This window comes from Aythya fuligula, chromosome 3 (genome assembly GCF_009819795.1).
Source record: "Aythya fuligula isolate bAytFul2 chromosome 3, bAytFul2.pri, whole genome shotgun sequence".
Classification (NCBI taxonomy): Eukaryota; Metazoa; Chordata; class Aves; order Anseriformes; family Anatidae; genus Aythya; species Aythya fuligula.
In genome coordinates this window covers 21,879,691-21,896,867 of record NC_045561.1, presented here as the reverse complement: position 1 = coordinate 21,896,867, position 17,177 = coordinate 21,879,691, and the positions used below count along the sequence as shown (strand labels likewise).

At 40.0% G+C, this 17,177-nt stretch overlaps 1 protein-coding gene across 1 annotated transcript; it reads left to right on the top strand.

Moving 5' to 3' along the window:
- Positions 1-2,501: 2,501 nt before the first annotated feature.
- On the top strand, positions 2,502-13,549 carry TAF1A (TATA-box binding protein associated factor, RNA polymerase I subunit A). Its single transcript, XM_032185640.1, has 10 exons — positions 2,502-2,754; positions 3,761-3,930; positions 4,740-4,853; positions 6,110-6,308; positions 7,104-7,234; positions 8,106-8,264; positions 9,138-9,204; positions 10,449-10,569; positions 11,934-12,094; positions 13,226-13,549. Exons 1-10 carry the CDS (start codon positions 2,670-2,672, stop codon positions 13,345-13,347), a joined length of 1,329 nt encoding a protein of 442 aa, XP_032041531.1. The 5' UTR covers positions 2,502-2,669; the 3' UTR covers positions 13,348-13,549.
- The last annotated feature ends 3,628 nt before the right edge of the window (positions 13,550-17,177 follow it).

Sequence of the window (17,177 nt, the reverse complement as noted above, 5' to 3'; positions counted from 1 at the left end):
TGATCAGAGAGTTTTATTGATGGCTTATCAAATGGCGGGGGAGAAAACAAACAAACAAAAACAAACACACGAACAGAACAAAACAACAAAAACAAAAACACTTTCCAAAAGGCAAATGCTGAAGCTGCTCCAAAAATGAACAGGTGTTTGGCACAACTGATGTCAAGGTGAAGGACTCCGCTTTTTCGTGCATGTCAAAGAGCAACTCCAGACAACTAAGTTGGCTTTCCTTGTTTTTAAGAACCTCTTCTAATGATATATCTGCAAGCACACTTAATATTAGCTACTGGGGATTTGTTCTGCAACTGCTAAAGAAGCAGTTGATTGTACTGCTGCACTTATTGCCAGCTCCCATCACAAGAGTTTGCAATCACCACTGCTAATTGTATTAGAGATACTGCTCATGTTTTTACCGTATCATCACAATTATTGATTTTTAGTTTACACACACTCATGTCTGCAGCCTCACCATACGGGATCTGAGTTGGATGATACTTAGCTACATGATGCTAGGCTTAGTTAGATGATGCTACATCATCTCTGAGAAAAACATAACCATTCTATTTTCACCCTCCATCTACAGCAATTTAGTATTTTAATCACCTTATAAAAAAGCTTTGGAATTGTGTTTGACATTTTGTTGACATTTTTGAAATTTGAATTGTGTTTGAAATTTTTATAGTTCACATTCTGTAAAAGAGATGGTACCTACTTGTCATTGCTAGTACTGCCTGATGAAAGCTCTAGGAAAGCCTAACTTGAAGCTTAGATTTCAGTTTTATCACAACTTGCAACCCGCCTGAGTTGTTAGCTGTACTTCTCTTGAAAAATACCTCATAAGAATGCTTAACTCCTAACATAACCATAGAAATACAAACATAAGCTGTACCAAAGAACAATGGAGTAAAAACATAACAAAATTACAAGATTGTAAAACGCTACTGTATATGGAATAAGTATATTCAAGTTACGTTTTATAACAGCCAGATGAATGAAAGACGAGTGATTTTTCCCTTGCTATTATTATTATTATTATTTCTTGACATAATTTCCAGCCTGGTCTTTCAGTCCACTTGCTTGTGAAGGCAGAGCTGTTGGATAATTAGGTGTCAGTAAAAGTTATCAAGCTTATCTTTAGTAAAAGACCAAGATAAAGGTAACGGTGTCTGTAGTCATAAAGACAAGGGCAAGAAAGGGAGATGTGAAAAGAAACAAGATCACATACTTCTTACATAAGTCATTGCCTTTATTGTGCAATAATTAGTAGCTTGCAGTCAGTATGTATACATGAGTCTAATCACTGCAAACATGTAGCATTTCCTACAACTTCAAGTATTTCATAGTAACAAGGTACCCACAGCTTTCCCTAATGCATGATGTAAAAGAGAAATATTTCACTTCATTTTAGGTATTTCAGGCAAAATTTGCTTCAGCCTTCAACCCCAACATTGGAAACGTGTGTATTCCAGTAAGAGTGTTCCGTTAACTATGGGGAATGTAAAGTTTTGTGCGTGTCTACATTTGCAAAGCAATTTTCCTACACAAAGGTATCTATCAAACTAATAACTAATACTTATTGACAAGATCCATTGGCAATGTTCACATAACAATTAGCAAAGATTCATGAGTGGCAAGAGAAGATAAAAATTAGCAAGCCAAACGTAAACATGCTTCTACACACAACTGAGAAATAAATTGTGGGCAAGCTGGATAGTGAAATTAGGGTAGTAGTATAAGGTGAATTAACGTAGTGTAATAGGATGTGATGCCACACTTTGATACACCAGTGATCAGTGAGACACGGATAGGAAGGGCAAATTGTGAAGGACAGACAAAGAAGATGACATTGATTAAGAAGTTGTGCTACAGAACAAAGATAGTTTATGGTCAAGTTAGCAATCAAAAAATAAAACAGAATATTTATGAACTGAAATTATTATCAAAAACAGGAAGAACACAGCTTTAAGAAAAATAGCAGTAAAGGGACACATCTGTAGCCCCCCTGATTTATTAAACGTCATATTAAGGTACGATACTGAAGTTAAATCTTTAGACACCACAGATGGCTGCTCTGCCTTGTATTTTTCCTCTTGCCATCTGTTACTGATTACAGCTGAACCAGGATGCTGGGTGACGCGAACCTTTAACCTGAGCCAGCTTGCTATGTACTTTATTATTTACTCATCCTCACGTGGCTGAGTTTTAGGGGAGGGAAGGAGGGCGGAGGTGGGCGTGGGAGCTGGACGGACTCGCTTGTAAAACCAAACGCGGATTTAAACGCCCCATGTTTTGGGATATCCTAGGTTTAGGATACCCCCTGTGCGGGGTGCCCCAGCACACGGCCGGTTACCGGCAGCCATTTCACTACGCAGGCGCCCGGGGCGGTCTCATCATGGCGGTGACGCCGCCGCCTTCAGGGCGCACGCGGCACCTCGGAGGGTTATGCCGGTGCCCTACGCCCTTTGGGAGCCCCTCTGTCGGCCGAGAGCTACTAGCGATGGCGCGGTAGCTGTGACAACGAGCCCTGGGGGCTGTACCTCTGCAGCAGCTGGGCTTGGTTGGGCCGGCTAGGACGAGCTGGGGCCACTAGCCAGCGTCAGCGCCGCCCCTCCCCTGCCAGGGTCAAAGATGGCGGCCGCCCTGGGGCTCTGCCCGTTGTAGCCGGTGCAATGGACGGCTTGGTGGCTGAGGCGGGCAGCGCCCTGCTGCCGGCCCTGCACCTGCCCTGCCTGCCGCAGCACTTCTACCGAGCCGGTAAGGGCCGGGCCGGCCTCCGCCGCCTCCTGTTCTCCCGCTGTGTGCTGCTGCAGCCCTCCGACCTCCTTCCCTGGGGCGCTGCGGGTTTGTGCAGCCTCCGTGCTGCTGCTGGCACACCCCGCTGGCGGCCTCTGAGCCACGGGTGTTCCTTATGGGTTCTGTTTTCAAAGGATTTAAAACCCGTCAAGTTAGAAATATGCATGAAGACCACATCATACAATACTGTAGGTTAATTAGAGGTACTTCTGTAGAATGTGCTGTATTAAAAGCGCTGTGAGCCAGTATTTGAGTTATTCCTTCTCCTACAGCAATCAGGTAGGGGGTGGGTTTGATGAAGAAGGCTCCTGTGGCATGAGTTTTGGTGTGGGGGTGTGTTGGACTGTAGTGTGTAGCTATCACACAGCTGTGAGCTTTAAACAAATGTGGGAACAAGAATTCAGTGTTGTGCCGTAACAGAATTTGAAGCAGTGTCCATGTAAACAGAGTAAGTGGCCTCTTTCCATGCTCGTGCTTCAGAGAATAATTCTCTAAGTGTATTTGTGTTTATAGCGGGGATTATTTAACTGTTAGTTCTGGAATGGCCTGTTTGCGTGTGTGCGTATGAATCATCAGTGTGCTGGAGCCATAAGCTCAGCTGACAATAAATTACTGAAGAGAGAGGTCCCCAAAATATAGCAAAACATACTGTGAAGTTATCAAAGCACTGTGGCCTTCTAAGTCTGGTGGGGCAATAATATGTGATGTTGGTGCTTTGCTGTTTCAAGTGCCTTCAGTTGCATGCTGTGTGCGGAATAAATCATTTCATATTTCCAGCTGTTGCCATCTTCTCTTTCACTACTGTGGAAAACAGGTGTGTTTAACATCAAGACCGTGTAGCTTAAGATGACTCTCTGTAGTGTCTGAGAGAGATCATATAAGAGAGCTAAAATAGCAGGTATGTTGTTATCTGAGTAAAGAGTAATAATGGGTTTGGTTCACTTTGTTTGTGTTTTGATTTGTTTAGCATCTTCCCACGAACACAAATTAAGCTTCAAGAAGAGCAAGGAAGTATGTTTAAGTTACGTTCAGGATGCCATATTACAGAAGCAGTGGAAAAGAGCTGCAGAGTTTCTAACCTTCTACATTGAGTCAATAGAGAAAGACTATTCCATAGAATACATGGGTCCCTCAGAGGTAAGTCTGTGTCCCTTATCAGAGTTTTTTTGAAGTTGAAAAAAAATACTTGCAAGAAGCATCTGTCATCTTCAGACCACCATTTGTCTTAGCAAGCTAATCATAAGTTTATTAAAAAGTCGTAAGAGCTGAAAAGTTAGAAAATGTTCATAAATTAAATTAGTCCCTTATTAAACTAGTTTTCAAATGGCATGCCATCAATCAGAATCTATTTGAAAGTTAGTGGCTCATTGAGGCCTCTGCTAGCTTTTCCAGTGCTTTCAAAACTCAACCAGGTATTGGGATAGAAGCAGGAGGAAGGGGATCAAACAGAGTTGATAAATAAACTAATTTGATTTGTTTACGTTCTGTATGCAGACCTTGAAAACAAATGCATGTAGGTGGGAAAGCTACATCTGATTGGACATGATCTGTATTGATAAGTCTGAAGAGCTGTGTACCTTACATCTCTGTGGGAAAACATTAAAGGAAAACAGAAGTTTTCAATAACTCTGAAACATACTGTTTTTAGTAAGAGGAGGGGAAGCCTTTTAACAGATACAGTTTTCATAAGCTTTACTGAAGTGCTGTATTTATAATGAGTAATTGCGAAGCACCCATGGAACGTCAGTTGAAAAAATAAATAACAGTGCTAGATTAATATGTAGGTAACAATACCAGTAGACAACACTTAGTACTCATCTTTTATTTGCAATTCAAATGTACATTTTATGCATATGCTACAGTTGCTACAAGTTTGATAAGATTATATATATATGGTGACTGATCCCATTTTTATACTAAGGTTATTTTGAATCTTTTTTCCCCAGATTATTTGGAGAGTAGGAACAGAAATTTTATGCAACCATTCACATGGCAGCATAGGAGAGTTCAACTCTTTCATGGAACAGATGAAAACTTTAGGAGTAAAAAGGTATTTGAAGGTGAGTGTACTTAATGCAATCTTGATGATTTTCCTCACGTTTATCTGAATGTTTACTTGAGTATTACTATCTCTGAAAGCGCGCTCTCAATGTTGTTGATAATAGTGCCAAAAAAGATGGTACATTTGAGTTACCAGTTGCATGATATTTCAAGGGCTATTCTATAGCTGATCACTTCTCATTTGATCTGTGTATTTGATCATAGGTACATATGTCAGTCTTTAGTAGTGCCTATATTCTGCGGTTATTCTTAATTTAAAACTGTTGAATTCATTTACATGTGTGGCCTGTTAACATCTAATTGCACATTAACACCTCTGAAATCTTGTGTCCAGTCCTTAATTTGGCCACTGTGCTCCTGACTACAGTTGTAGTTAAATTTTGCCATCAATATCTGCTCACTTTCCAAGTACCTAATCTGTGTATAAAATAGTAAGCATTATTCTGTGGCTCCTGTGTCACCCAGCTGTAGTTCTTTTCCTATGATGGTGTATTCAAACTGCTGCTGTTTTGGTTTTCTTGACTGTTTCTCATTTGTGTCAATGCTTCTCTCTTTCATTCTGTTGTATTTGTTCAAGGCCTCCAAGGAAAGTTCTGTACAAGAGTTTACTAGAGCCAACTGAAGGCTCAGACTTTGATTTAGCGCCTAATCAACATGACAGGGTGCTAGAACATCCCTCTTTTAGGTATTTTGCAGTTGGGTAACAAACTGAGTAAGCTACCAAGTGTAACCCAACTGGTTTTCCTCAGGTCATTTCTAGGCCTTCTAAAATAGGTAGAGCACTTGTTAACGGCAATGTAGGTTTTTGAGACAGCTGCTTTTTGCTGCCCTGGTAAGTACTGCTGAATGTTTACCACCTGAATGATGACTTCCTGCCACGCAGATTTCAAGAGCTTAAGCCCTTTTCCCTCCCAGGGATGCATCTTTGTATGTCAGATATTCTTTTGATTAATAATCTTTCTCCAGCACCTTCTGACAGGAAAAATTACTTAGGTTCTTATTGTACCTCTCTGTCCCCCAGTGGCATCCATATTCTCCCCTTCTGGCATTTTTCTCCAAAGTTCCATGTAAAGATACCGTTTGAAAAACAATGTGTAAAATGTGCTTCTAATTAAAATGTTGTACTATGTTTACAATATTTGTACATGGGTGACAGGAATGAGTCTCTGTTCTTGCCCTGCACATCTGTGTAGATCTTTGAGGTTCTCTCCATTCTTGATGTGAAACACTGTGGTATGGACTGTTTGAATTGCAGGTTTGTTTAGAACATGCCTTCCATCTCCTTTGTAATGGACTGGTAGATGAAGCGTACCAAAACCTGTCCCTGGCGGAAAGCTGGAGGTTTGGAGAACAAACAACTGCTCAGGATAAAGAGATGAAACTGGTTCAGGCTTACAGGGGACTGCTGGACTACTATAGCTGGTCCAAGCAGAAGAACACCCTCTTAGAGTATGGTAAGTCCTAGTACTGTTTTTGTATTGAGCTGTGAACTTCAACTTCCTTGTTCTGGTGTTTGCAGCAGCAGCATTTCCATGTGGGCTGCTCTTCTGCCTGTGTCTACATCTGAAGGCTCCCAGGTGAAATGCTAGGTTTCAGAAGTTGAGGGTGTGGATTGTAATTCTGTACCAGCAACACTGGTGGTGCCAAAACAGAACACTCGTGCACTTTTCTAGTGTCCTGAAATGCTATTCTCAAACAAAGCAATGCTTTTACCCCGAATCACAGTTCTTATATCCAGCCAACACCACCTAAAAGAAACATCAAAGGAATGTATTCACCTATAGCAGTGACTTCTTCATCCTTGCATCAGTACTTTACTGCTGCTAGAATTGAGTGCTAACAAAAGCTCCCAAAACTCGTATTTGAGTTTTCCCTTTTTCTAAAGGTAAAGATATGCTACATGTGTGTGATGCCTAACTTTGCATATACCTGCTTGGCTGTATGGCTGGATCTCTGCTTGTTTCTCTGAAACTTAAGTATTGTTGGTTTAAACTCTTTGTGCTGGTAGTGTTCATGTCTTGGAACACTGCCTGCTATGCCCCACAAATTGATTGTAAATTCAATCAATTCAACTGAAGTGAAGAGCAATGAAAAATTCTTGTTTCAATACTGGTGCAACTGAGTCCTTTTTTTCTTAAAAACTTTGACTGGAGTCCTTGCTTAGCAAAATGTTCGTCTTGTAGGTACAGCACTTCAAGAACTCTCTTGATTAGCAAAGTTAACTCTGGCATTCTTTCCTGTTTTCCTAGAGAAGGAAGGACTTGAAGACTCGTCTGTTGAACGGGAAATGCACAGTTGCTTTCGGAAGGCAGCAATGAGCTTAAAGGAGATCATTAAAATACCCGGAGTCTGGGATCTCTTCGTGAAATCCTATGTGGATGTAAGAACATGTTTTGCAGATCATCTTCCTTTTGTGTTTCCCTGTCTAATTTTCATTAAGATGTCTGTCTGCAGTTTAGTTTCATGTGTGTGGGTGAGTGACAGTGAAGTTTTTTTTTTTAAAAAAACACATAGTACATAGTACCTCACTAGCTTTGATTTGGAGTGTTTGCTCCTGGTAGGGCTGCAGAGCCTCCATAGAATACAAAAAGGACTTTATTTCTGCATTGCCAGGAAAAAGAAAGACAACCAGCTTGCGTGTTCTGTTTTCATGGTGCTAGCAGAGAAATAGGAGCACAGCTGCTTTGTTTAAATTCCTGAAAGCAAGTTCTCTTTTTGGCAGGGCAATGTTTTTCTTGCTATGCTAGATCTTGGACGCCGAACATGCAGTCCTGTTTTTCAAATATCTTCTTAGAAGTTGTAACTAAGAAATAAAGCTAATCTTAAAATCACTTTGAGAAGATTTACTTTTTCTAAATGCAGATAAGCTCTGAGTTCTTTGAGTATTTCTTCTGGAATTTTACTGGGTGCTGACAGCTGCCAAGCTCTGTCACTGAGTTCTCTTCAAAGACATGGCAGGCTGCTTCTATGTCTTTTTCCAGTGAACAGTGATGGTAATTCTTTTAATGATCAAAGCAGCGTTGATATAATTTTCTCCTATATAATTTTTTTCTCCTTTTCTTTTATGTGCGATTTTTTGGTTACCTGTGATAAGAGTAACTAGTAAAATTAAAATATGCTGGTGTTACATCTAGTCTGCTGCATTATTAGACACAGACCGTGCTATCGCATAATTCTATGGCAGCCCAAAATGAGTTGTAAGAGTTTGATTGGTAACGTGGCAAACTAATGATGAACTTAACTTCTTGTAGTTGTTGGAGTTCTATGGAGACCACCAGGAAGCTCGTGAAGTATTAAGTGAATATGCCTACAACTCAAAGTTTCCATCTAATCCCAACGCTCACGTTTACTTCTATCAGTTCCTAAAGAGACACGGCGCATCAAAGAAATCACTCATATCTGCACTCAAGGTATATATTACATAGTGAATACAGCCTGTGGTCATTTGTGTTACGTGGTGGTCTGACAGTTCAGTTGTCTTCTGTTACAGTATTTACCTTACCTTCCTCTTTGTGGAAAGTAGAGGGTTAGAGGAAAGCTAGTGGGAGGGGTGCTGATGGGTGGAGCAAACAGTGTCCCTTACCATCTTTGTGTTCAGGTCTTTGTTCTACCTGTATGATTGATGCATCCTGTAACTTGGGGCAGAAATGAGCTCAGAGTGCATGTTTACATGGCTCTGAAGGGGCGTGTAGACAACATGCATTGATTTTTTTGTTGTAGTTTGATCTTTACAATATTCAAGAAGTTATTAGACGTTTGTTTTTTTCACATATTGATCCTGTCTAGCAGTTAGTTTCATTATTTTCAATTAGCCGTTCATTTAAGCTGCAGTAGAAGTTCACTTCTGGCTGGCAGATAAGGCCTTGCTGCATTAAGCTTTTGCAGAGTTGCTTTTAAATTCCCACTTTCACTGTTTTTGCTTATTGATCTTGTTAACTTCTTTCCAACAATGGTTTTCAATCTCTTCTGCCACTTGATGGCACTAAAATGCTTTTGTTAGGGCAAATACTTCAAAGAAAAGCTTCATTAAGTTTAGGCTTTTAAACTGCAGTCTGTATGTTTAAAATTCCATCTTCACAGCAGTTTTTAGCATTGTGTTATTGTTGTGTCAAAGACATGCAAAATGGCCCTTGATCATCATTCTTAGTATCAAGATACTTGGGTACCAGACCGCTTAATTTTCCTACCTAAGACACCCAAAACTCTGATGTTAGTGCTTCTCTTGATGAGGCAGTAGTCTTGAAGCTTTCACATTGAAATAATCTATCTGTTTTTTGTTTCAGATCTTGCATGATATTGTTCCCTCTCATGAACTAATGATAGACTTTAATATCATGCTTCAAAAATCAAGTAAGTCTTTAAATATATTTGTTCTTTTTGATTTTGTTAATCTAGAATGATATGAAATTGTTCTGTAGCCTTCTTTGTACTTACTAAAGTAGTTCTGTTTATTAAAAGAAAAACCCCAAACCTGACTTTCTGATCATAGGAAACTTTAATGCATATGAGTCAGCAGGCACTTACAAACTTGTGTAAGCAAATACCTTTCTAAGTCTAAAGGCTGATCAGAGCAGTATGTTGTAATGCACAGCCAGGATCTCAAAAATTATTTTTTTTTTGTGGTACACTAGTCTGAATGCCAGGCTTGCCATTTCCTCCATGACATTTCTTATTTCTCTTCTGGAGGAATTGAGATGGATCTACGTCTTCTTTTATCATTACCAATCAAAGAACAAAATCTTGATCCTCCTCAAGGGAGGTTTTATTTTCAGGCTGGTAGAAACATCTTCTAATTTGGAGACTAACTTCCATTTTTTCTAATTTTCTTCTAAGTTTCTTCTAATTTCCATGCATTGATTGCATTCCAAGCTGCATATTTTCTTGCAAGCTGGTATGTTTCAGCTACTTGGCAGATTGATGAAATGTCATGGAATCAAGATTGTTCTTTTTTTTTTTCTCTGGAAAGAAAAAAACCCTCTTGGCTAAACCCTCCCTTTTCCTGTTTGTGCATGACACACTTTAAGTTCTTGTAGCTCTTGTGGACAATTTGATTTCTGAAGAAGGAATTTATAATGATAAAGATAACTTTCCCTACATTTACTTGCTGTGATAGGTCATTTTTAGAACACCTCTGGTACATTAGCTGCTGATGTGAAATGCCTGTTTTATTCACATCAATCCAATTTCTTTGTTTTGGTATCTCAGGGCTTGAAGTGTTCCAGGGCACTGTGTTCTCTTCCCGTAGAAAGAACATGTTGAACACCAGCACCAGCTTGGTAGCTCTGATTACAACAGCAGAAACTGTTGTAAGCAAGGCTGTGTGGGCTAAGTGAGCAGTCTTATGTGTGCCTCTTGAGTCAGCAGTTTTTGAGCAGGATGAGAGTAGGGAGAGGGGATCTTTCTAACGAGTTATGCTCTAGACTCAGGAAGCCTTCCTTAACTTTCTCTCTTGGAAAAAGCAGAAGATAATGGGGGAGCTCTCAGTAATTGGGAAAGTGGCAACATGTGGGAAGGCTGGATGGAGAACAGTATTTCATTTGTTGCTTACTAATGAGTTCTAATCTAATTCATTAATTGGCCTAATCTCTTCCCAGAGAAACGAAAAAAACGTCGACTGGGGCTAGAAGTAATTTTTGCAGCCTTGGATTATGCTGGCACAAAGGAAAACGTAAAAGCATGGAGTTGTTTGGCAAGACAGGTGAAACAAATTGTAATGTAAGTGTGGTATCTCTGATACAATATACTAAAACCAAACGTGTGTCAGTTAGAGGTCTTCATCTCTGGGAAAAATTGATAAAGTCCCCCTTTGTAGCCTTCATCTTCCATGCCGGTGAATGGAAGAGTCAGTTCACCTGAATCCTGTGGCACTGCTTGGCTTCAGTATGCTTTCACTGGGAGAAAAGAAGAAACTACTAAAGGAAATTCTCAAGTTTTCAGTATTGTCATCACCTGACAAAGGTTTTTACCAGGCTATGTGCTTATGCACAAGGAACTGCTCAAACACTAAAAAGGAAAAAAAAAAAAAAAAAAAACCACACTTGTTTGATTTTCTGCTCTGTTATGCATACATTATTAGAAGGTGGTTTGAGAATTGCTGGGCTGCAATAGGGGCATGGTATATAGTGTACAAACTGGTGTGTTGTGTTGTCCTTTGCTGTGTGATGATGGTAACTGTTACAGAATGCAGCTAGTGTATTCTTAAAAGCTGAGCCTGGGGATTGATGTCTCATTGCTGCCAGACAGGGACTCTGATTTAAGAAGGAATCATCTCCAGGCAATCCATGCCCAGAAGGCCTCTAACGTCTAGACTTTTTTCCCAACAAACAAGATTTTATTTTTAAGTCTTAAATATATTTATAGTAAATTAATTCAGTACTGCATTTGACCCATTTTTCTGATTCATTGCTGCTTCTACCTCTTAGTAAAACATCTGCTGTTAAGGTCCAGAAGTTGATGGATTAAAGCTGGGAGTGTTGTTGCATACGGTTAACAAAAATGGCGTAATACTTGAACTTTTCCTGCATTTTTTTTACTTGAAGACACAACTTCAGAGTATCTTCAAATATAGAGGACATCTTGGTCATATTAGGGGAATATCACTTTCTCATTCTAGGTTGCTTACATTTCTGAAATGCTTGGTTTAAGGTCTTTGTTATGTGAGTTACTGGGATAAGTATTCAGGATAAGTTAGTCTTTGAGTATGCCTAGGGTAACACAAACCTTTTTTAAAAAAACAAACCTATTCATACTACTAATTTGTTGACATGAATCAAATGTCTTATTACTATTGACAAACTGTCGTAGGAGTCAAACTTACTTCATTTAACACCATAATCTGCATTACTGCCAACTTTCAATAAGGCTGTTTGAGTTTACCTCCTGCCTCACTAGTGCTGCCAAGGACTTTAATTAAAAAAATAAAGGCATTTCTGTTTACAATTAATATTTCAGTCTGCAGTGTAAGGCCAGTCTGTTAGCAATTGCTGAGACTTGTAGCAAGCTGATCATAAAATTCAGCGCCTCCTTTTCATCATTTCATCCCAATTTAAGTTTTTCTATATTTTGTTTTACTTTTTTAGTTCTGAGAAGCATCTTGACTGGATCAAGGAAGAATGGAACTCCAGAAAGGACTGGTGGCCTGCCTTCCATTTTAGCCGCTATTCAGCAAAAAGGAATTGGCAGGAAAATGAAAGCCTTACATATGAAAAAGCTCTGGTGGCTGGAGTCTTATTAGGAAAAGGTAATACTAAATGTTCTTTCCTTTTTTACTACATAGGATAGAAATAATGTCTAGCTCTAGCCTGAACAAGACAGGTAACTGGACTACTCTCCGTAAGAAGTGCAGATCCATTCATTTATTGACTATGGTCTTTGAAGCTGAACATGAGAAAGTTGTTTAAAATGGTTGGGTGTTCCTCAGTAACACATACTTTGTGTAACTTGTTTTATCCTGGTTTAGGGTTCCATTTTATTTGCCTTGCTGAGCAGTCACAATACTACTTATTCTCTTGTTTATAACCTTGAAACCACAATTTAAAAAAATATCCAACAGGCTCCTGAATGGGTATTGTGAGGACTGTGAAAAAGCTTGCTTGCTGGATTACAGTCGGTGCAGTATATCAGCAAATACTGGGGAGGAGACAGTCCTTAGGGACCAAGTGAGTGTTGTAGTGCTGGAAAGAGGAAGAAGGAGGTCTTGAGTGGAAACAGTCATGATCCTCATCTTCCTATCAGACTGACCTCTTTGGTAGCATTCTCTGAAATGCTGCTGTAACTAAGTGGTAAATCAGGCTGAGAAGCAGTAGCGAAGTTGAAAATAAGAATATGGTCTAGAGAGTAAAATATACAGACAAATTTGGGCTTCTGTTTGATTAGACATTTTGGTAGCTTATCTATAATTTATCTTCCATAATTCATAAAAACAGTTTCTTATGTTGCAGACCTTTCTTGTTTTCAGTAATATGTTATTGTCTCCCAGCTTTTATTTCCAGATGTCTAATAAATTTTTTCCAGTCCTGATTTTCTCTAATGGAGCTTCTGTGTATTGGTGCTGATGCAAGCTTCTATTTTATTTATCCAATGTGATAAGTAAATATTTCTTCACTTCTGACATCTTATTTCTTATTGTATCTGAAGAGTAATACAATTTTCTGCAAGATACAGCATACAATTATATAAATGTAGAATGTTTCCTGGGTAAGAGGAGGATAGCTTATTTAGTACTGCAGTTATGTTACTAATGTGCCTTGGGTTATTTTATTACTTTTTGTTACTGAGAACTTAGATGTTTTTATGTTGTTTAAAAAGTGGAAGGATTTTGTTTACTTGTATCATGGTATAACTGACATCACTTTTTCTTCTTTTTGCTTAGATTGTAAGTACTTTAAATACGTATCACACCAAGGCTGCAAAGCTCAGGTGAAAAGATTTCGGACACTGAAGAAATTTGTGAATAGGCACGGTCCTGTCTGCCTGAGAATATCTGGTCTTTGAGGTTCTTCTGTACAGCTGTGATTAGAAGGCGTCTTTGAGGTTCTTGCTGTGTTTTTTCCCCTCTGTGAAACTGACTTGTGTATTGGTAGTGGTCTAAAAAGGCAGACCCTATCAACTCAGTCAGTTTTTTTTATATATTTGTTTTGAAAAGAAAGTGCTTTGGTTTTTACTTACTTTATAATAAAGTGAATATCAACCAACATATGGGGCTGAAGAATTTCTTTAATATTAGTCCCATGCTTTTGTGTGAAATGCAAACAACACTGATTTCAAATACACCTTGTATTTGGTAATTGTGGTATAGAACTTTTGTATCAAAAATGTTTTAGGGTTGATCCTTCTTATGTTCAGATGTATAGATGGTGATTTAAAAGGCTGCTGGAAAGTAGTTTGAAATCCAATCACAGCCAGCTGTAGCATTCATAATGGCTGGTGCCTTCACCTAGGAACAGTATGTGGTACAGTGTGAAAACAAGTCTCTCAGCCTGTAAATATTATGTTAACTTGTACTTATAACTGACTTCCTGAAATACATGGAAAACGAGAAGAGCTCTATACCTTATTTTTTTGCATTGTATATTGAGAGTTACAGGTCCTGAAGGTCTATTGCAGACTGTTCAAGTAGATGAGGCACTTCAACGTAACCAATATCAGTGTTCCTGCATGTGACATCTGTGGGTTGGGTCCAGTTCAGGGAACCTCTTCATGCTGCTGGTAGCAGTGAGGGAAAGGTTGCTGCAGTTGCATGGTTACAGAGGAAAGCTCGCGTGCCAGTGCCTGAGAGAGAAAGGCACAGAACTACTGAAAACTTCACCACCTTGGAAGAGATTTGCTAGAACCTTTTTGCAGTCTAGCCTAGGAGTTGAAATACACACTGCTGCTGTGTTTAGAAAGCAAATGTTGATGTGTTGTCATAAGCTAGCATTCTGGTTCATTTAAAAACAACAACGTTTCCAAATATTACTGCTGTCTTAATGGCAGGTCTGTAGAACTCCTGTGGATGACCTGCTTGAACCACACCTGGGCATGAAATAAAGATGTCTTTAAAAGCATGGTGGTATATGGATAAGTTCATCTGTGCTTTTAATAGCCAAGTGTTTATCTGGGAGTTTGGTCTGGGTTAATATTGAGTCTTGTGATGTGCTTTGAATCTGAAACATCATGAGCTACTTGCCGTAACTGCTTGCTCTATCTTTTTTTTTTAAAAAAAAAAAAAAAAGGTAAAAAGACCAGCAATTATCCAAGTTGTTTTCAACCTGTGTGCTAGTTTAGTTCTGACTCCATAAGAATGTTGCTACCTCATTCTGTAATAGTGTAGGGTTTTGTTGTAGGTCTTAATGGAACTGAGTTCTGCCTTACATGTAGTACTTACACCTGAGACAAACCTGCAGATCTCAAGTCCTGTGTGGAATTCCCTCTGTGGATTATTGAGCACATGCTGTGTTTCAAGCCTGTGCATTGGACTTCGAATGGTAACTTCCAGTGGATCGGAATATTCTGCTTTGGCTTTGAATTCTGTGGTCTGGGTTTGGTTTTCTTCTGAATTAACTCTTTGTTCTGTGTGCAAAACTTCTGTGAGGTGCTTGTTTCCCTTCCATGAAGCACATAGCGTATCTTTGCTTTTCCCACTTACGCTGAGGCAAGGAACTTGCTAAGAGAATCCGCATCTCTGGGCTACCCACCCAGTGTGTGTTGTCCTTCTGTTATTCCACCTCTTGTTCTGGTACAATTAACATTCAAACTGAACGTGACGATTTCACAGAACTCATTTCAGCTCTACCTTCTGCTTTCTGTGTTTGTTCGTGTTTGTACAGCCTCAGCTTTAAGACTGCATTCCTAAAGGCAAAGAAAAGTGAGCTAATGAGATGTCAGCAGCTTGTCAAGCACAATGACCCCACCTGTTCTGGCCCCCCACCTGTTCTGGCCCCCCTCCCCACCTTCCCCACCAGTTTCTCTGCATCGTGAGCAGCTGTCTTGGAACTCAGGCAGGACTTCAGAGCAGTGTATGCAGGTTGTTAGCACTAAACAGGTGCATGTGCTGCTCTTGAAGTAGCCCCTGTGGAATCAGAGCATTGATGTGCTTTGTACTGCTTTGAATTTAAAGTTTTAGGGGGATTTCTGTGATCGATGTTCTTACATGTGATGGTAAATGGAAAGTTCCACTCAGACGTGTCCTGTTGCATTTAAAAAGTGGCTCAGGGGGAATGTTAGCTGAAGAAAAAAGACCGACCGCTGCAAACAGTGCTTGGGTAAAGTGAGGAGCAGGCTCTGTGGGGGGTGGTGTGTGCTCTCCTTGTCTAAATACCAGTAAAGCTGTTCTAGCTTTCCGCCCTCATCAGGGGAGCAGCAAGGAGTGCTCTTGTCTTTTGGTCTGAAATCTCCAGTAACTTGGAAGGGCAGTTCTCTAAGTGCATAAATATTTTTTTTAATTACTTTTATTTTTTATTTTTTTGTCTGCATGTCTCTAGGAAAGGAAGAGAGGGGGTTAAATGCTCTTAGCAGTAAAAAGTTGAACTAGTGGACAATGTTAGTTACCCCAAAGGGACACTAATGGTAAAGGAATGAAAAAGCTTAGGCTGTGGTTATAAATGAAAAACTTATTTATTGTCCTTGCTGTTTGTTACCATTTCAAAATGACACAATTGCCAGGGGATGCAGGTAATGCCTTAATTTCAGCGACACTGCAATGTATGAGAGCAATAACTGAGATAAGCTGATATTTGAACAGATCCAAGTACTTTGATATAAATGCTTTACCTCGTGACGACTGAGTTGTGTGATTGGTGTATTCCCAGTCCAGTTAGGCCAAAGCAGAGGCAGTGTTACTGACAGGCGGCTGGACAGGCAAACTGCCACAAGTTAGAGCTACAGTAAAAGATATGATGTTTTCTTTTAAAAAAAAAAAGTTCTTTTTTTAAATTAATCATTTCCCAGTACAGACCATGAGGAGACCCATAATCACAGGGTATTCTCAGCTATCACATTGCCCTGATTATTGTGTTGAGGATCTAGGACTTGGAGCTTTGACTTCCCCCAGGAATCACACACAGATAAGACCATGGGAGTAAATGATTACGTGTGGGGAGAGAGGAAGAAGTTCTGGATGAGTGGAAGTGTCCCTGTACAAGAAAATCTCCTGTCAGTTTCCCTTTCCCCATTCTATGCCTGTATCCCATCAAGAAAAGAGAGTGAGTTGGAAGCTACAAGAAACAGCTTAAAGCGTATCTCTGTATTGGCTGTAATCATTTCTCCTGGGATCTGTGGAAAGAAGATATCAAACTGCTTTTTGTGATTGCTTGGTTCCTCACCAATGTTCCAGAAGCAAAAGAACAGCTTGCGAAGTGTTGTCCTTTAGTAAGGTCTGTCGCATGGAAGCATCTAGTGGGGGAGTGTGTGCTGAAGCCTCTCTGTGCACTGAATCGTGCGGGCTGCATTGCTCCTGCCTGCAAGGGAAAGCACAGCTTGCTTCTCTTCAACACATCTCTTCGGCTCCCGGTGTGTGGCTGTTCCTGCCCTGTGATGCACACAGCACGGGGGTGATGAGTGCTCAGGTGGGTCTGGGTTTCTGGTGTGGTTATGAGTAGGGGTGTATGCAGGCAAGGCAAACACTTGGTTATGTGATAAAGGAGCTTGGTTATGATCAGAATGGTCTGGGGGAGAGTGGAGCTAGGCAGGTGTCATTTGTGGTGTCAAGAAACCCAAGCTGAGTACGGTGTGTGCCAGCACAGTACACCTGAGTGTGCAGCTGGTGCTGTACTTCACAAGCCAAGCGGAGGAGGCATTTGCACATTCTTCACCAGAGGGGAAAGTGGGCAAAAATCCTGTGCATC